This window comes from Phalacrocorax aristotelis, chromosome 1 (assembly GCF_949628215.1).
Source record: "Phalacrocorax aristotelis chromosome 1, bGulAri2.1, whole genome shotgun sequence".
Taxonomy (NCBI): domain Eukaryota; kingdom Metazoa; phylum Chordata; class Aves; order Suliformes; family Phalacrocoracidae; genus Phalacrocorax; species Phalacrocorax aristotelis.
Window position 1 is genome coordinate 137456375 of NC_134276.1, and position 20067 is coordinate 137476441.

A 20067-nucleotide genomic window follows, 5' to 3' on the forward strand; every position below is an offset into this window, starting at 1 on the left:
GGTTTGCCTTAGGATTGAAGGTCCTGCTTCTGCAGATGCTTTCACCTGAGAGTAGTCTCTTTATGTTGAAGGAGTGTAACCTGAAACGTGTGTGCCAGCATTTTGGAGACAGTATAATTAGTCTAACACTGCACCTGGTTCAGCCACCAAATGCACACCAATGCCAGCATTCCACTAATGCTGGCTGGCTTGTTATTGTGGATAAAATGGCATTTAATTTGTCAGCAGCATTCAACTGACAAAACATAACTCTTACCTTAGAGGGGATGGGACCTCCTCAATGCTACATAAAAGTGCAAAGATAAAAATTACTAACTGCTTTAGAGGTTCCCGTTTCTAAAAAAGGTTGTGTTTATTTACTGAACTCTGGTACTAATGTCAGCTTCTCCCAGTATTGTGAAAGGCAATAAGAACTGTGGAGAATGCTGTCATTTATTTTCCTTTAGGAGGGGTCCAACATAGGTCTCCAGGGTTGTGAGCTTTTTTTTTTTAAAGCCACATGCATATTTTTATATATATATAATGCTTTTTTTATATGTGAAGATGACAGCAGTCATAACATTTGCTTTTCAGACATAAACCATTATTTTCTCAGATTCTCAACAAAACTTTTTACAGTTCGTGCTTCTATTTCATTGCTGTTCTTACCTCAAAAAGAAATGAGTGTAACTGCCCTCTAAAGGTTGCCTTTAATTTTGTTTTCAATATAGAAATACTGAATTTCTTTTGTCTAGATATGCTAAGTATCAGTCTCCACAGGTTCCTGTGGAAGATGATGGTTTCTTCATGCTTGAATTTACAGCCTGCCACTTAGAGATATACTGGCATCTCTTATACAGTGCTTCTAGTCTGTGGACTTTCTTCGGGGATCTTAGTAGAAAAGTACAGGGATTTGGCTGACAAACTCCATGTTTCTATTTCTGTTTAATACTGATTTGCTGGGAAATCAGGTTATCCACATTAGATAATATAGGGAGAGATCCTGGCTCATAAATAAGACTGCAACAGGACACAGCAGATACTCTGTCAACTTGATTCCTGCCTCCCGAATGTGCAGTTGTAAGTGATATTGTACTAGTTTGATAAAGTTTGTAGAAACCAAGGAGATAATAGTCAATTTCAGAAAGCATGAAGTAACTCAGTGCAGGTTTGGTTAGGGATTTTGGTGGCAGGATGGTGCTGGGTCTAAATATTTAACTTAATAGTGAGAAGTTGAGGTCTATCTGAAATGTAAGAAATTGAAGTAAACCTGGGTTATTCTTAAAAGCATAAGCTGACCTTTAAATGTTCCTAAACATGCAAAAACCTGAGAACAGGAAATAAAGGCTGTACCTGTGACAGGAAGAAGTTAACCTTTGATCCAACTAGTTAAACAGTATAGAAGTCCTGTCAGTCCCAACAACAGCAGCCTTGAAGTTTCCTATCTCAACAAGAATTTTAACTTCAACATACAGTATTTAACATAGAAACCACCTTGGGACACTCTGATGAACAATATGCCTGCTTGTTTTTGAGAGCAGAAGTTGAAAGAGTAAAGAATTCTTGACTTTCAAAATGTTTAACAAGATGACTTCTGATTTAGAATGGCAGTATCTATGGCCTGCCTCCTCATGATACAGGTAGCAAAGGTGAAGATGACATGGGTACAGGATGCCTCGGGCTGCCTGCATAAGACGAGCTTACATGTGCACGTGGTGAGTTGATGCCATGGCAGTGTTCTGTATCTGGTTGAGACACTGGTGATCCTGATGACTTACGTATTACATGAATTCCTGACAGCCTGGGTCAAGCAGGTATTTTGGACCTCTGAACCTTCATGGGTCTTGTTGAGGATTAGAACTCCTACGTCACTTATTTTAGTTTGAGGTAGGGCTTTGCTTTTGTTCTTATCTAGGGATCAAGCTTCAGTTCTTCTAGGGGAAAAAAACATAGGCAGATTGTAGTCTGGACCATAGATGAAAAGAAAATCGAATAATTGCATCCTGTCTTACTGGTATAGTGGATGGGACTCCCATCTTCCGTAGGTCATCCCTATAGCTTCTTGATATACTGGTGACTAACAGCACTATGGAACCTGTAGCAGCAGTCACTCCAGGCTGGCGATAATGCTCTGAACACTCTTAGGGGAGAGCTGGTAAAGCAAGCTTTCTTTACTGCCTCTGCTAACTATAGCTATTTGTACTTAATATTTACTTAAAAAGGATAGTTATATGGAAAAAATAATGAAAATACTGATTATATATTCAGTAAATATTGAATTACTTAGGTTTTCATCTCAAATATAAGTAACAAGGAAAGCAGAAAGTTGTTTAACTGGAGAAGTGCATGAGTTTATTAGGACTAAAAGCAACGTTGGTTGTTTTTTTTTCAATCCAGCTAAAATTATTGATATAAATAGGCTGTAATAAGCTATACTAGATACAACATAAATGGGAATTAAAGGCAGAACGTTACAGAGACAGAAAGCCGGAGATATGAAGATAACTAATTCTTCAAATATATTAAATGCAAGAAGGCTACACGTTGCTTTCTTTGGTGTATTGATTCTCATCCTTGATCTTGCATTGACTGAACGCAAACACTTTAACACAGAAACAGTATTTTACAGTTGAAGGCATGTCCTCAAATAGACAGGTTCTGCACAAAAGCAGGACTGCATGTAAACTGGACTCAAAACCAGAGAGTTCTAAAAAAGAACAAAGTCCCTGGTACATATTTTGACTTTATCTACAGTGGCTAAATATCTCAGTGTTTTCTCTAAGTGTGCAAAATGGTGCATGCAATACCACGTCAGCTATCAGATTAAGAGCAGCAGGAAAGTGCCACTTCATTGCATATACCTAGTCATGGTTATTTTGTACAGGGCATGTATCAACATGTAATAAAAATCTTTGTCAAAAGTCACTGTTCTACTTTGAGTGGGAGGCAGAGGAAAAAGGGTCATTTCAGGTGGCTTACTGGGACACTTGTTCAGGAGAGAGGTGACCTTTGTGAAACAGATTCTTCAGCTTGATACCTCTTAAGGTGGGGGAAATGATCACAGTGGCTTCTGAAAACTTCGCTTAACTCAAGTAGATTTTCTAATGCTGTCAAGGGCTCTTAACAGTACGCTGACACTGAGTTAAACTTAGATACAATGAAACATTTGCCTATCTAAAAAAACAGTAGACTTGCACGATCAAATAGATAAATTGTTCTAAATGGAAATTACACTATGGAGATCAATACCATCAAGATAAAGAGGATATTCAAATAGAAAACTCTCCTCAATTATACTGTGCTTTGCACTTAGCACCTTCCTTCTCAGGAACTCAAAGCTCTTCGTATACTAATACTAGTGAATTTAGCCTCACAACATCCAGTGAGGTAGGTAAGTTTACCCCCATTTCACAGATGGGAAAACTGAGGCAGAATTCTGAAGTGACTCACCCAAGGTCCTGCAACTTGTCAGTGGCAAAACCAGGAATATATTTCAGAAGTCCAGATCCCAGACCTCTTTCCGATTAAGTCCCTCCCTACTACCACAAAGCAAGCAATACATGCAATTTTTTTCCCTCCTACTGCTCCCGTAGTCCTGGTGACACAGAGGAAGCGAATGAATTTTCCTGATTGAATTCCCGCTTTCTTTGGCAAAAAACACCTAGTTCTGTCAAAGTGCTGTGTTATGCTCTTCACAGAGGTGTTTCTTCTGAGGCACAATAGAAAAAAGATGGTTTTCCCATGTCAGGGAGACTGTACAGGTCCAAAGTCAAGTCTTATTTCTTGCAGAAGACCTGCTGCTTGGCATTCTTCACGCGTTGTTCCTCCTTCAGGTTCTTCTGCCTTGCGTGTTTGCTGGAGATGAGTTCCACGTGTTCTGAGGGGAACCAGCCTCTCTCCCGGTCTGAAAGTTTTACTCCTTCCATCCATCCTGCGGTGTGGGGAAAAGCACAACATGAAGCAAAAGAGCCACACATTTTTTCATTCTTCCCAAAAAGCCCCCTCCAACAAGGCTCTAAGATCAAACAAAATTATTCCATTTCAGCTTCCAAATAAAGTGTCTTAATGAAGATGAGGAGTGTCTTCATCTTCTCAATCCAACAGTCAGGAATGAGAGGCTCCTTCTGAAGCCCGGTTGTGTAGTTTATGCTACTAGAGTAACTTCCTACCCATAATTTAAGATAGCCATTGTTCATTCTGCTCACCATCATTGCTGTACTGCATAACCATGATGATATCTGCTTTCTCCAAAGCCAGCTCATCATTTTCACGAGCCTTGTAAGTCTTTATGCACTGAACCTGTGGTGCATCTAAAGGGGAGGAAAGATCATAATTGTATACTAGAAAGCTACAATAAACTTGTGTGCAACAGCCCCAGGGGAGGTAGGGGATAAGGGACTGCCCAAACACTAAAGAGCACAGAACTGGAAGGGAGACTACAGGTCTTCTACCTAATATGAGGAGTAAAAGTAGGTAAAATAACTGGCAGAACCTGGCACCAAGGGAAAGCCCATTAATATCTTCTTTATCTACAGAAAGGCAAGTATTCTGCCTTGGAGTCTTTTCTGGAATGTTCTGCCTCACAGTGGCTCCAACTCCTCTGAGCCAGACCACCCCCATTGGTGTAGTAGCAGAGCAGTCTCACCAGGGCATTCCAGGAGGTCAAGTTCTCCTTGCGGAGGGGCCAAAGCAGAGATCCACCGCAGCTTCTCACTGCTGGAAAACATCACCAGATAGGTGTCAGGATTCAGCGTGAGGGATAGCAGTCTGATGATGGGAATGGGGCGTGTGCGTATACAGGTTCGCTCACAGGAGGGGGTACTTAGGGGAAGCAGAGAAAGTGGAAGCAGAGAAAGGGGATAGGAAAAGGCAAAACCTCCCATTTTTGAAGGCTGATGGTGTGACATAATGTAGTAGTGTATGAGCAGCTATGATGAGAGGGGAGCAAGGTGGTTAATTAGGAGCTTGTTATGGCCAGAGGATGTTTTTCAAGTCCTCTGCTCAGCAGCTGCATTTGGTATTTCAGCATTTGGGTAGCTGAGGGACAACCATCAAGCTCCTAGGAGGTGTCTGGCTATGGTAACGGGATATAGCGAGGGTAATCTTGAGCTCTTACTGTGTCTCTGTACGAAACAAAAATTCCACTCTCTTTCCCTGGTAATTCTGAAGTAGAAAGAGACGGAAAACATTTTTGTTTGTTCCATGCAGTTTCATCTCGCACTTCTCGCCACGCACATCTGAGAAAGCGGCATGATCAAACACAACAAAACGTCCACCCCTGCAGGTAAAGAGAAGGAACAAAACAAGTTGCAAGTTTTAAGGTGATGAGGGTTACAAAGTGAGTCCATGTCGTTTTCTGATGTCAGGAAAGCAAAAAGCTTTTAATGAGTCTTCATCTGCTTCAGGCACCTTAAGCTCTGTTCTTGCTAGAAGTCTCAGAAGGCCAGAGAAGAGAGAGGGAACTTAATGGAAAAGGTAGAAATACTAAGCTCTGTCCTGTCAGAATTTTATTTGATAGCTTACAGCTTAAAAAGAACGCCACCCCCCCCAAACCCCCAACACAATCAACCAACAAGTCTCTTAGTTTCTTTGACAAACCAGTGATTTGCACATTCACTGATCTTCACACCGTTGTTTAAGAAGAAATTATTTACCAAGTAAAACCAGAATAAATGGTTATTATTAAAGTGTTTCACATTGTAGAGATGGAAATACAGAATAGGAGTGTTGCACTAAGGACCAGAAAATATCATTTTATATTATCATATGGTGTAATTAAGAGTTGGGACTATCAGATTCCACATACTTGCATGATACTCACATAATGTAGGGTTAGGAGAGTGACTCGACAAATGCTGCCACTTGCTGGCAGGCAGAGGGAAAGGACTCTTTCACCAAAGCACAGACCCAGAAAGAGACAGGTATTTTAGAAGGGGCAGCAAGAATTGTGTTGAAGCACTCACTCCTTCGGCCGAGACAGGAGCAGACAGTCATTGAAAAGATGTAGGTAGATGGGACGGGTGGTGACCTTCCATTTTGGACTCAGGGTGTTGAAGTCCAGTGCTGTCAACTCACCACACTTCACAAGTCGCCTCGACTGTGAGATAAGTGGGAATATCTGCAAGACAGAAATTATCATTTGTGTCAAGTGTGTACAAGGAAATAGGTAACCATGAGTTTTGGATTTGCATTTTTGCCTTTCTCTAGAGGAAGTGTGCTTTCGTATCTCCAGCTGGACAGGAGTAAGTCATGGTAGGCACCTTCAGGTGAAGGCTGACATGAACAACTGGGCAAGGGAAGCACTGATGCAGAGCTGACCTGTGTATGATATTCTGTTTCAACAGTTCTGTGTATATTGGAGAGGAAAACAAAAAGTAAGCACAAGTGACTTTGTGAGAAAATAGAGAAAATGCATTAAGCTAGAGTAAGGCCCAGGGAGTGCTTGAGCTCACCTTGCACTCAAATTCGATCTTCTGGCTGAGGTAGATCAGCTCTTCGGTGCTCTTCATGCGCTGGACGTTTTCGTTGCAGTCCTTGATGAGCTGCAGAGGAAAAGAGACGATCACTGAGGTGAGAGCAGAACTGCCTGGTGGAATCAGTACTACTCCCAGGAGCCCCTCAAGAATCATTGTGAGAATTCCTTAGGCATCCTCCTGCAGAAGAAAGTATTCTTCCAGACAAGCATACTAAACTTCTCCATACCTACAGTGATCATCCATCTTTCTTAAGGAAGGTATTCTTTAGATGAAGTCTCTGGTACGTATTGTTTTAACTTTGAGATACTGGGGGCAGGGGCATACTAGAGACATCTCTCTCAGGTGACAGAGGTCAAATTGCTGGTCATTTGGAAGTAGCTCTTATTAGATGCTCCACTGTAAACACAGGAGGCTGATTAGATAAACATTGGTCCTAATTTTCCCACAACCCAGAGCTCATTGCTACTAACTGTGAGGACAGGACACAACGAAACAGAGGTACTTCAGACTGTAAGCTGCCTACATAGCTGCCTGAGGTGATACAGGGTAGCTGGATAACAGTGTCACAGAGATAATGCTGGCTTGAACACAGCTGGAGTCTAAGGATTTCAGTGTATGACATCTTGCCCACCCACCTAAGACTGCAGTGTTTTGGGAGCTGTGCAGCAGGCAGGTACAATCCTAAGAGTTCTAAGGAGGCATGCATAGTGCTGGTCTTTAGGTAGAGAATAGGGGAGAGATTGTAAGAAAAAGTGTGACACTCTAAGAAGGCCAGATGATCACTACACAGAGCAGGAGCTAGCCAGGAACAAGTCTAGCTTATGCTGCTGTACAAATTCCAGATAACAAGTTGTCCCAGAATACTTTAAATCTTGCCTCTGTCATAAATAGGACAGAGGAAGGGATGCAATGAGTAATGTCTTGCCAATATTTTTAGCAATATTTTCTTGTGGGGACTGGGGTAGTAGTTGATTGCTAATTAGAGACAAAGGTAAGGAATACAAAGGGGGAATGATGCTCAGGAGACTGGAAAGAGCAAGTCCTGAAAAAAGTAGTTCAATATCACTGGTGCAGGTTCAGTCACATCCCAGCTGGGTCCTGCTTCAGTGCTTTCTGCTCATAGCTACCACTGTGCGTGCAGGAGAGTCACATGAACACATGAATTTGTTACTGGGGAGGATCAATGACAAGGGCCCTCGACAGGGTGAGGATCAATAAAAAGGAGTGGGCCACTTAGGTGCCCTGCAGCTGTTCGATGCAGCATGGCGGTGGAGAATCACAGAATCACAGAATATCCCGAGTTGGAAGGGACCCACAAGGATCATCAAGTTCAACTCCTGACTCCACACAGGGCAACCTAAAAGTTAAACCATGTATCTAAGAGTGTTGTTCAGACACTTCTTGAACACGTCAGACTTGGGGCCATGACCACTTTCCTGGGGAGCTCCTTCCAGTGCTTGACCACCAGTGAAGAACTTTCTCCTAATAACCAATCTGAACTTCCCCTGACACAGCTTTAACCCATTGCCTCGCATCCTATCACTGGCCACCACAAATAAGAGCACCTCCCTCTCCGCTTCCCCTCATGAGGAGGTTGTAGACAGCAATGAGGTCACCCCTCAGTCTCCTCTCCTCTAAGATGAGCAAACTTAGTATACTTAGCTGCTCCTTATAAATCATGCCCTCTAATCCTTTCAACATCTTTGTTGCCACCCTTTGGACACATTCTCATATTTTCACTTTGTTCTTACACTGTGGAGCCCAAAACCGCACACAGTACTCAAGGTGAGGCCACGCCAACGTTGAGTATGGTGGGTCAATCGCTTCTTTCAACCAGTTAGCTATACTGTGTTTAATGCAACCCAGGATACAGTCATCCCTTTTGGCTTCCAGGGCACACTGCTGACTCGCATTGAGCTTACCATCAACCAAAACCCCCAGATCCTTTTCTGCAAGGCTGCAGAATAGGTTAGGCAGCCTTACCTTTTCAAGTGCATCGTAGGCCTGTGTCGCTTGCACTTCCTCCTCAGACCCCGGCCGAGTTCTCTTCAGGATATTCTGCATGAGAGAATATGTTTTTCATAATGCAGTCAGGGAAAGCTGGACATGCGTATCTGGGAGTGGTAGGAGAAACAAGGAGACACCAAGATGCCAGCCTCAAGGGAGGCTAAAGCAGTAGTAGGTGATGAGATGTGGAGATAACAAGACCAGAAATTTAAGATGCAGAATATTGCTGATAAGCTGTATTGAACACGACATCCCTGAAAATCTAATTTTATTAACTATCATGTACAAGTTACATGGCATAGGAAGCAACCATTAATCCAAGCACAAACAGCCTTATGTGCAGAATTGTTCTTTGCCTGATACTCTTTTTCTCCTGTTCAAAAAAGGCTCAAATAATTAAAAAGAAGAATTTCATAGAAAGAGCTCAAAATTAATTAATTAGGGACTTGCTAGTTCCCTGTCTGGAAGGCTCCTATTGATCAACATTGCAGGCAAAGTGTAGAGACAGGCTGTCTTCAGGAGGGCAGCCGAGGAACCCTTGCTTTGTTTTCCCAGCAGTAAGCCAAAAAAGTTCAATAAAACATAAATCAACATGTTCTGATAAGACTCCATAAATTATTTATTTGAGTACAACGGAAGTAGTGTTGCAATAAAGTCCTAACCAGTATACAAACCGCAATGCCTCACAGAGGCTATCATATCCAATTCATGGCGGTGGTCTAATGCACAGCAGGCATTTGCACGATGACAAATGGGATTGTTTTTGCAAAGGCATATTCACACTCTATGCAACAGAGCAGCTTTAGAGCATCTTGCCAGACTTGTCACAAATGCAACATGAAGGGCTGTATGCAGTCCTTCCACCCAGTGCTTGGAGCTAGCTCATATTTATATGACTTTCAGACTTGAAGAAGGGTCAGCTTGAGAGAAACTGTAGGCAAGCAGAGAATCAACACCATTACCTGTAGGAGGAGTTTGAGTCGAGTGATGCGCTGGAAAGGGAGGATGAGGAAGGATTTAAGTGAAAGGCGCTGGCATACTGGATCACTTTCCAGTCTCTCCAGGACTTGCTGGAACCCTGCATTTCCATTTCTGTGGGAGTGGTAAAGAAAGAAGACATCCAGGCATCAGAACAAATAAATAGCCTTGCTAATATCAGATTTCAGTGAGTGTTGGAGTACTCCCAACATTCAGTTTTTGTCCCTGAGGCAAGAGATGTCAAGAAACTGTGCCACTGCTGAAGAATAGCAAGTATGGGTTTCTAACAGCTATAGAAGAACAGCAGTATGACTGTTATTATATCTTTCTGCTACAGCCACCTAGAATAAAAGCCAAAAATAAAATCTACATTTTTATCCCCCCCGCCCCCAGTAGGGCACCTTTCACAGAGAATGTGGTGGTTTGTATTCTTCCGTTACACTGCATGGTCCAGCGCCAGCGGCTATGTCCAGGGTCTGGAAACAGCTGCCTCACCTCTCTCGCTACTCCTGAGAGGAGCTGCCTTCCCCCTGGTGTGTCTCTCACCCTCTTCAACACAGCCACTGCCATCCAGTTTTCCATGCTGGGCAGTAGCAGATAAAAGGGTAAAGGTGTGAGAGTAGCACCAGCCACCAGAATAGCCAATCCCGTCTCCTTGAAGAGATGGGGAAGAAGGCTGTAGGCCCAGGAGATGTTGCCCTAGACAATATCCTGGAGGTCCTTTCTGTGGGGAACTGAGCCTTCCCTGAGGGGAATCAATTGCGAGACTAGTTCTCTCCCAGTCAGCAGCACCCAGAGACAGCGCCTGAATAGCCTGTTGGGAATGGTGTCTTCTCTTGGAATCACTTTAGCTTCACTGGAATTGGGTTGTTACAAATGGAAGCAGTGCAGAAGTAGCTTGGTTGTGCCACTGGGAACAGAAAAGGAGGACAAGAGATTTTCCACTTCACCATCCAGAGCAAGAGAGACCGATGATGTTCTCTGGCCCCAGGATTTTCAATTGATTTTAAAGATTCCTGGATAGCCAGTTTAAGCTTACTGACAGCAGCCATATTCTTCTTAATTACAGAATCACAGAATGGATGAGGTTGGAAGTTTCACTTGAAATTATCACTTTCTCGTTCTTAGTAGTCTGAAAGCCACAGACTAAAAACCACTAACCAGGACAGTCATTTCTGGTCTTTTCAGCAGACAGTAGACATAGAATAGCCTGCAGTAGAATCAGACACTGATTATTCTTTTCCTTCCCAATGATATGGGAGAGGACCCTGCAGTCCCAAATGCTATTAAATTGAAGAAGGTTCCTGTTCTTCTGGGAGGGTAGTGGGAGCACTGGCCAAAAGCCTGCAGCTGCTGCATTCCCCATCATTTGGAGGAGTGAATATTGAGGTGCAGCAAGGACATAAGGAGAGAGAAAGGTGCAACAAATGAAAAAAACTTACAGTAACCGCTGGAAGGTTTGCTCCTGGTATGTCTGGTTTGTTACATATGGTAGATACACCCTGCGGAACTCAGGGGCGTGTTTCAGAGCCACATCACACACATGGAAGGTGAACATGTCCTCCTCAAATTTCTCCTCCAAGTCAAAGAGAAAACTGCAGCCCATAGTTGAGGTGTCGTAAAAGGAGAGGGAAATACCAGTGTCATTTAGTAAAGCAGGAACGTCCTCAGTCCTCTAAAGTCCTGACAGCCCACATGTAAGTACAAGACAGCTCTTTACTTACAGGCATTATGCTCTCTGTACAATGACAGTTTAGGGCTAGATACCAGCAAAGAAGCAGCAGAGGCATCCTTCTAAAGGCACAGTCAGGAAACAACTGAATATTAAGCCATCGTCAGAATAATCCCACTAGTAGAAATGGAAAAGGTAGCAGCAAAGCTTACTAGCTTAGCAATATGTGTAGTCAAGCCTTGCAGGAGAAAAGTAGAACAGAATGCTACAACATACAAGATTCCTTGCATGTGGGGTCATGTCTACATTTTATGACTTATGCTCAATTGATTCACATTAGGTTCTGTCACGTGATGGCTGTGACTTACTATTTTTTGTCTCTCCCTTTTTTTTTTTTCTTTTCCTTCTTTTTTGGTCACGTCTTGTGCAGCTGCTTCTTTTGTCTTGTATTTGGCAGGAGCTGCATTTGGTTTGGGCTGAGGTCTAGTTAGTCAAGTTTAATTGTAGTTGAAGCCAATAGGGCATGGCTAAAGTAGCATTTTGAACATTTTGATCTCCTGCAACGAGCTCTGTGCACAATTGCACCCTAATATTTGGGACATAACACCAACATTTACATTGCCCTATCACCTAAAAAGGCAAATGTTCCTTTCAGGGCAGAGTTGGTATACAATCACAAGGTGCTACATGTGTGTATCTACCTTGAAGGTCAGTGAACACGCAGAACAGGAGTGAGAGATGTTATTGACAGAAATGGTGGGCTGTGTCTATACTTCATGGAGGGTGTCAGTCCTGGAAGCAAAGAACCATATCTCACCTGGCGCTGACATCGCGTACATCATGAAGGCGGGAGAAAAGCCACTGACGCTCTTGATTGGTGAGCAGTGCCTGGAGCTCTGTTGATCGCTGGAAGTGATCCACTGCCACATTTAAACTGCGCAGGTATGAAGCCTCAGACATTATCAACTCAAACTTGGCCTTGAGAGATGAAATGAAGGAGCACAGCATCAGTAGACTACGCAAGTCTGTGAGGAATCTTATGGAGAGAAGACAGGGGCAAGGCAAGAAAACCTCCCAGTACATGGTGTAAGTAGTGCATAATTACAGAAGAGACGCTTTAGAAATGAAGGTCAAGCATGCCATTATATATTATCTTTCTTTAGAACACAGACTTGTGGTTTGACTTAAAAGAAAAATAGCTACCTGGTCTCATTTTACTTTTTATTCCCCACCAGATCCACTTCCACTAGGTTCCCTGTTCCACATGCTCCCATAAATTTTCCAGCATCTGCATCATCCACGTTTTTCTCCTCCATCACATTTCCCATGCTGTTGTTTTTGCCTCTTTCTCTGGATCCTCCCATCCACTTCTCAGTTCCTCTCATTTTCCTTACCCAGCTTCTCTATGTACCATTTTGCTGAACCCATACGTCTCCCTGTTTCCTTTCAGCCTTGCAGCTCACAGAGGTCAATGTGGTAAATTCATAATCTACCACAGGAGCTACAATTCACTGTGGTTTTATTAGCATCTCTCATAAGCTTACATGTAGGGGAATGCTGGAAGTCTTCTACTTTAATGTTCTCTTTTTCATTGAACATGCTCAAAATTCCTTGTTTTAGCTAATTCTAATTTCCCTGTACCTGTTTTCAGGAAGCTACCAATATGGTCCCGAGTCTGTCCTTCAGTGCTCCTTCTCTCTACAATTCTGAACTTCAGCACTGTACTACTTCACCAGCACTGGTAAAACATCCCCATACTGCTTACATGGGTAGAGGTGACCTCTGCATTCAACCACCTGCATTCCCACATCAGAATTTTTCCTCTCCACTTTAACCACCCTTCTGGGGACTCTTTCTTGACCACAGAGCACCCATCGACATTGTAACATCTGTCCATTACCTCTTGCAGCTTCTGCTCATCACGGGACATGTTGAGTAGGATTCTGCTGCCCCGTACCATGGGGATGTCCTGCCAGAGGGATGCATTAGATGAGACTGACAGACGTTGCAAATATGAGTCCTGGGGAGACAGCACTTTCCTCCGTAGCCTTGGGGAGCTTGGGAAACTTGACTCTATATCCTCTGCGAAAGAATCCACTCTCTTCTGGCTTTGAATGGCCTTGTTCAGAACCACATCACTGTATTCCTGATACAGCAGTCTTGCTGTGGAGAGAGGCATGTACATTTACACTTTCTATAGCAGCTATTCACCCTCTGCTTCAATCTGGAGAAAACTCCGTTACTGTTTCAGATTAGGACAACTGAATATATTAGACCACATGCACCTGCAAATCTCACCAGCTGCCCGAGTATACTGCACGACTCTGGTTTCACTGCCTCCACTGCTCTCTAACACTCCCTCCTTGCTACCATGTGGCAGGCGCCCCTCTCCAGTGTGCTCGCTGCAAGGGTGAGAGATGATGGAGGAGAGGGGACTGCCACAGCACTTCTGGAAGAAGGTACTTACAGGAGTTGATCAGTTTGGAGTGCCGGCGTTTGAAGTTCTCCATCGTGTCTGCAGGTTTCTTCTCTCTGTCAAGGAATAAGGATTTGGAAACAAAGAGCGAATGAAGTGTACAGTGCTGGAAATGGATTATCCAAATCTTAGTAACACATCTGTCACAGCAAGGACCTCTCTTTTCCAGCAAGCTCAAGCTCCACGTGCTTTACTTAAAAAAGAACAAAGTTTGGCTTAACGGAAGCACTGCCCTAAAGGGACAGAAATACTTCTGTTGCAATGGGGTCCTCTCCCAGAGGGCACAGACGGAAACACAAGCCTAAGTAATTTTATTGTGGTCTTCTAATCCTTATCATCTTCTTTGGTCCCTCAGGAACAACGGAGAGTGTGAAGTGTCTGTGCTACACAGCAATGGGGACAAATTCTAAGGGGCCTTTGAGAGACTTACCGCAATACAACTGTTTCTGAACTGATTGGTGGTTCCCTGTGTGCCTTACGAGCTTCTTCCTCTGAAGGAACAGAAGGAATATCTGCATATAAGACAATTAGAAAGTCAACACATAAGTCTGTTTCTAGAGTCAAGCTGCAATCCAAATGATACACAGATACCACTTACCTATACCCCACCCAAATGGTGGTCTTGGGTTGGAGTACAGGTGCCCTCCTGACCTTTATTTCTGGGTCAGAAACATCCTGGTTTTAATCATCCTTGGCATTGCTTACACTTTATATCTGTACATAGCCACAGTGGCTTTTCATAGAAACCAAAAGGCTGAGACTTTCAGCGATTCCAGTAACTCTAAGAGCTTCCCTCTCCAGTTGCCCAAGCGTAGACACTGTCTGTGGGCCCTATTTGGTGCTGCCTTTCCCCTTTCAGCAGCTTGGGCCAGGCATCAGAGGTTCAATGGACCCAAAGTCACTAGTCATGTCTGAAAGCCTTAAACTTTCTTTTGTGGATGTTGAGCCCCAAAAAACTTTTAGTGACATATGGGGCAGAAATGCTGGACATCTAACAAAGTCGCTCCTATGAAGAGTCTTAGAAGGGATGTGGCCTGAGAATGAATGCCGTAATCCAATTCTCACACTTATGTACTATGTGAGCATTCACAACTGCTGCTTGAGTCATCTTCTGTTTATATAAAGTGGGGAAAGTGTGTATTTTTCTTTTGTGAGAGATTTAATTAAATACAGTGTGAAGAAATTCTGTAAAAAATTCATGGAAAGCAGGAAAAGGGAAAAAAGCCAAAGGCCTGAGCTGCAAGTATGGGTCAGGGAAAAGACAGTACTGTTGTCTCAAACATTTTAAAAATTGGAACCAAGAATTTACAGGTCAAACGCATGAACAAATCTTGATTCAAGTGCTGCCAAACCTTTTACACCCCTCCACACTCCCTTCCTTTTCATCTGTGCCAAAAATCCAGCATGTTGTGGAACTTGGAAAATACACTAAGAGCTGAGAAGAAGCAAGTATGTTTAAAAATCATGTAAGATATAATAAAGAACAGAAATGCATCTTGACTGCAAGTACTGTCTGAATGAGCTGCATTACAGAAGATGCATGTTTTCCATTCGCAACATCAGTGATTTGGCTTCTACGCAAGTTGGGACCTTGGATTTGACAAATTTACATTCTTATCTGTAGCCTCAAATCCTACATTCTCAGGAAGATCATCTCTTTCAGAAGGTCAAATTGGAAACTAACATTGTCAGTTGCAAAATAAAGGGAGGTAACAAATCAACAAGGAACTAAAACATGCGGTAACAGATATGGGCTACTGAGGGTGTGTGCATGCATTTTCCTTACTGCTCGGAAACGGGCTGCTGCAAGTGCAGCAAAATGCAACGGCCATGTGGTGGCAGCAGAGATGATGAGCAGAAGCTCTGAACTGGGTCCCACCAAGAAACTCATTCCTGCAGGCAGGCCAAAATAGCCCGTGTTACTGAGTAACGGCGACAGATTATTAAACATGGAAAAGGAACAAGAAGAGAAACTGGATGTGAAGTTGTGGGGTGAGGGATCTGTGAAGTGAGATAAGCTCTCTGTTGCAGGTGTTAGTGTGAAAGGGGGGACTGAGCCCTGCAGTGCAGCCCTTCTCAAGAGAAGGAGTAGGATGCACTGGTTACAGGGCAGCAGAGAGGAGCTAGGGGAGAGCTGCGAGAGGGGAGCTTGGGGCATGACACCAAGCGGGCTGCAGGGCTGGAGTGAGGGGTATTACTAGAAAGGCACAAGAGCAATGCTGAGCCCTCAGCTCTACCACATGCCTCTCTACCACATTGCCTATTTAATTTAATCCTATGTTTTTGGTATCTACAATAAGTTTGGAGGTGGGGGGGAAGGGAAATGGAGGAGAAGACTCACCCTGCAAGATGTCTGGTGGTACTGACATCCTCTTCAGGCCCTGACGGTGCCAGTCCTTGCTTTTAACTCGACATTTAACTGGGTTTTCTTGATTGGCTGCTGGCTCCTGTGCAGCTACCCTGATCGCTTTTTTGTCTGGCCAACTTGATGATTTTTCCAAGGGTGAATGTCTGGGGATTTCCTCCTTTGGCTGAGCTACCAAGTGGTGTTCTCCTCCTCCTTCTTTCCACCTTTGCTTGACCCTCCTCTCACCTTCTGTCTTCTCTGTGATTGCCAGTGGAGCTTGGATGTTTTTTGTGTCCTCACCAAAGATGCCTGCCTGTCGCTCCCATCGCAGCTCCCCTAAGACCTCCTCCTCTTTGCAGGTTGTTCTGGTGGTTGGCGGTGATGGAGGGCTGAGCTGGAGGAAGTGGATTGGATTGGTAAATGCTAGCATTGGAGGTGGCTGTGCAGAATCTCTCCTTTTGGAGTCTGTGGGTGTTATCAGGCCTTCCAGCGAGGGCCAAGAAGGGTAGTCAGGTGAGGATTTTCCACACTCTATGTCCATGTGCTGGTCCACTGCTTCAGGGCTGGTGTCAGAGCCGCCAGCCAATGCTTCGTTTCCAACAGCAGAAAAGCTTTTGGCCAACAAACTGACCCCTGAGTCATCAGAAGTCTCTGTATCATGGGTACCTGAGTCACCGAGATCCCACCCTCTAGTTACTGAAGCAGGGTTGTCCTTCTCTGCTACATCTTCTCCATCAGAAGCAGAGGCCACAGTGTTAGAATCAGACACAGAGGCAGCAGTCTGGAGAGGATGGCTTAGAGTAGGGTGAATGGCTAGTAACTTATTATCATCCATACCACAGTTGAGATGTGGCCGGGAGTAAGGTACAGGAGCCAGCGGCTGGTAACTTTCATGGGCTGGAGGTCGAGCAAGGTGATTTGCATTAAGTACAGAGGCCTGAGCTTGACTGGGGCTTTGAACATGGGAAGGAGGATGAGGAAGCTGTTTGGCGTCAAGCTCAGACACCAGAGGTAGGCTTGAGTGGGACACTGGGGACAGAGGTTGCTCTTGCTCGTTCACAGCAAGGACAATATCTTCTTCAGAGGGCCAAGTTAGGGTGCTCAGGACACTGGAGATTCTGGATCCAGGCTCTTTTTGGTTTAAATTGCAGTCAGACTGATCAAGTAAAGGCATTTGTTGTGCCTCATGACCCACATTTGCTCCCGTTTCTTTTCCTTGAATAATGGCACTTTTTTCGGGGGGGGTTTGCTGAATTGTCTCTGGGTGGTTCAGGGGAGTGGAAGTCCTGGCTGGTGTTTGGGGTGGTTCCAGAGGGCCTGCAACAACAGCCACAGTCCTCCTACCCTCAGGAACGCTCCCCTCTAGAGGAAGACAGCTTGCATGTATTATGGAGAAAGAAGATGGGCCACTAGAGTCTTCATGAAATCCTTCCTCAGAAGTAAGGTGTTCATGGGAAGTATTGGCCTGCCCTGGATCAGTACTTACAACAGCAGTTTCCCCTGACGTTGGGTCCCACACTTGTACAGAAGCAGCTTGTTTGGCTGGCTTCTCTACAGAGTCTAGCAGTTTGTTCAGGTTGGCACCAGGACAGTCCTCAGGGGTCACAGAAGCTGTTTCTCTAACACCCTCTTGCTGTGGGCCAGACGTCGAAGCCACAGAGGTGAGCTCGGAGGGTAAAGCTGGAATGAAGCCCTGAAGCTTAGCTTTTCCAATATTTTCTGTAATGGTATGAGAATCTATGGGATCAGGTGGCTTCAAGTTCTTCATACCAGAGGAATGGTGTGCTGGAACAGAAACCTCTGGGCTCTTTGCGCTAGAAGATGCTGCCACTCCTCCATGGAGCAATGCATCTCTTTTATCAAACCTCTGGACAGCATTTCCATGCCGATGACTGTGCTCCTCCTCCATGCCCAGTCTTGTCCTGTCATCCCAGTCAGCTTCTCTAATATCCTGACCGCCAATGGAAAAGCGGCCAGAGTCTTCTAGGTCTTCTGTCTGGTCAGAGATACGGCATGTGTGCGTAGGCGCCACTGGAGTTTCTCCCACTGGGTTCAGGGTATTAGAGGAAAGAGGGCTGACAGCGGGTGGCTGACATCCAGAACCTGCTTCTGCGACATGAGCTTTCAGCAGTACATCCTCACCAGGATGCTGATCCACAGAGATAGGTTCCTCGGAAAGAAATGCTGATCCTGTTGGCTCAGCCAAAAAAACAGTCTCCAAAACACACAAGTCCACATTATGCCTAGGAAAAGATGAAGACGTCTCTGACCTGAAAGCTGATGACGGAGCCTCCAATTTAAGCTCCTCCTCCAGTTTATGCTCTTCCCTCTGCAGCTGCTGTTCCTGCTCGTTTTGTTCCTTGTTTTTGTGATATTTGGGATCCAAAGATTTTCCTTCTTCTGGCACGTTCTGCTCTTTGCACTCTTTCTTCCGCTCTTCCTGCTGAAGTTCAGACACTGCTGTCTCCTGTGCTCGTTCCTTATGCTGTGAAATATTCACTTCCATTTTTTTATTCTTTACTTGGAAGGCAGTCTCTGCTGGAGAGGCAGGTCTGCCCTCTGTTTTTCTGCAATCATCTTCAAGATGAAGGCATTTGGAAGTGGGGGAGTTTTCTTTAGGAACCATTACTGTTCCCTGGTCTTTGACCATGCTGCTATTCCTTGTTTCACCAGCTGAGATGCTTCCTTCTGCTTGTAGTGAACTTACTTGGCTGTCATCTGTTAAGGTGGAAGACAATTGATGGGAAGAGGAAGGCACTGTATTCTCTTCCAAACCCTGGAGTGCTTTTATGCTTTCCTTAGCATCTTCAGAAGTGTAAGGTTTAGCCATGTCCTCTACTGCTTCCTCTGAGGTAGGTTGCTCATCAGTTGCTAGTGCTACCTTTTTGCTGCTTTGTTTCTGCTCTGCACCAGTATCAACCTCCTGCAAAGAATCCGTGGAGATCTTATCCATAAACGGTTCAGCCTTATAATGCCCCTCGGAAATGGTTTTACATACCAAGAAGCATTTAGGTGTCTCTCTCTGAGAGGAAATGGCATCAGCCAAAGGAGATTTTGGATGCTGGGCATGAGGGTCTGAGCCGTGAAAAGCCGGTTCTGCCTGGCACTGAGGAAACTCAGTGCTGAGGTCCACAGCCTGCGGGATGGCATTGCCAGGGGCTGGCCCATCCTGGACTGTGCTGAGAGAGGAAAAGTCCTGGTTGCTTTCCAGGTCAACCAGCTCTACTTGCTTAAGTTTCAGAGAACAATCCAGTCCACCCTCCTCTAAAAGCATCTCTCCTTCCAATTCTGAGAGTCCCTTTTGAGGTTCTGAATCACCTTGCTCTTGTTCCAGTCCTGCTGGCACTTTTTGCACACGGTTAGAGGGTCTGCCCAGCATCTCTGCTGCTTTGCCTGGAGTAGAAAGGCAGTCCTTGGGAGTGCTGAGCTCTGCTCCCCTTGCAGAGCCAGATGGGCTGGTGCTCATTTCAGCTGATCTGTGAGGGGCATGATGCTCTCTTTTGACCGCTGTAGAATTCCAAGCTTCCCCAGTGGCGCTGCTGGCTTCGGGGGGAGTGGCACCTCCCTCACTGGTTTCTTCAGACTCCATCAGTGACACATCCTCCTAAAGAAAAAGGCATTTTTCTGTTACTGTTAAAGAATGATACAGTGGATCTAATTGGCTTAAGAGACTTCTAAAAACAGGTACTAATTCAGCTGAGAAAAAAAAACCAAAAATTTGTACTTAGTGACAAGAGTTGGGAAACAAATACCAAGACTGAGAGTAAGCAAACACCTGATGTAAGCCTGTAGTATGAGAATAATGCCAAAATAAAATTACTAGTGTCTTTTTAGTTTTACATGCAAATCCAGAAAGTTACTTTGGTCAGAAGGCAGGGATGCTGATCTCTCTCTAACAGCTGCAGTGCAACTTACGAAAAGTGTTGTCCACGGCTATATATCTCAAACCCAAAAGGGGATACCAGAAGGCATTCAGAGAACAAGAAAACCATCAAAATTTCCATTGATTATTGTGAGGCAGGGTGGACAAATACTCATGACCTCTTCTAGTGGCTAGCTGAGCCTTGAAAGATCTCTTTGATTTCAACAGGGAAAGGCCGGTACTTTGGAGCTGACGGTTCTCTTTACAGAT

At 44.5% G+C, this 20067-nt stretch overlaps 1 protein-coding gene across 3 annotated transcripts in view; it reads right to left on the reverse strand.

Annotated features, from left to right (window-relative positions):
* Positions 1-671: 671 nt before the first annotated feature.
* ARHGEF5 (Rho guanine nucleotide exchange factor 5) overlaps positions 672-20067 on the reverse strand; it is a 38816-nt gene continuing 19420 nt past the window's right edge. For all 3 annotated transcript variants that reach the window (XM_075111560.1, XM_075111582.1, XM_075111571.1), the window contains 14 exons: positions 15930-19539; positions 14019-14100; positions 13580-13644; positions 13013-13275; positions 11930-12090; positions 10883-11035; positions 9425-9554; positions 8439-8513; positions 6432-6521; positions 5943-6097; positions 5096-5257; positions 4625-4695; positions 4185-4289; positions 672-3910 (listed from right to left, as the gene is read on the reverse strand). In XM_075111560.1, the coding sequence (XP_074967661.1) occupies positions 3756-3910; positions 4185-4289; positions 4625-4695; positions 5096-5257; positions 5943-6097; positions 6432-6521; positions 8439-8513; positions 9425-9554; positions 10883-11035; positions 11930-12090; positions 13013-13275; positions 13580-13644; positions 14019-14100; positions 15930-19524 (5262 nt within the window). In that variant the 5' untranslated portion in view covers positions 19525-19539 and the 3' untranslated portion in view covers positions 672-3755. The remainder of the gene's footprint in view (positions 3911-4184; positions 4290-4624; positions 4696-5095; positions 5258-5942; positions 6098-6431; positions 6522-8438; positions 8514-9424; positions 9555-10882; positions 11036-11929; positions 12091-13012; positions 13276-13579; positions 13645-14018; positions 14101-15929; positions 19540-20067) is intronic.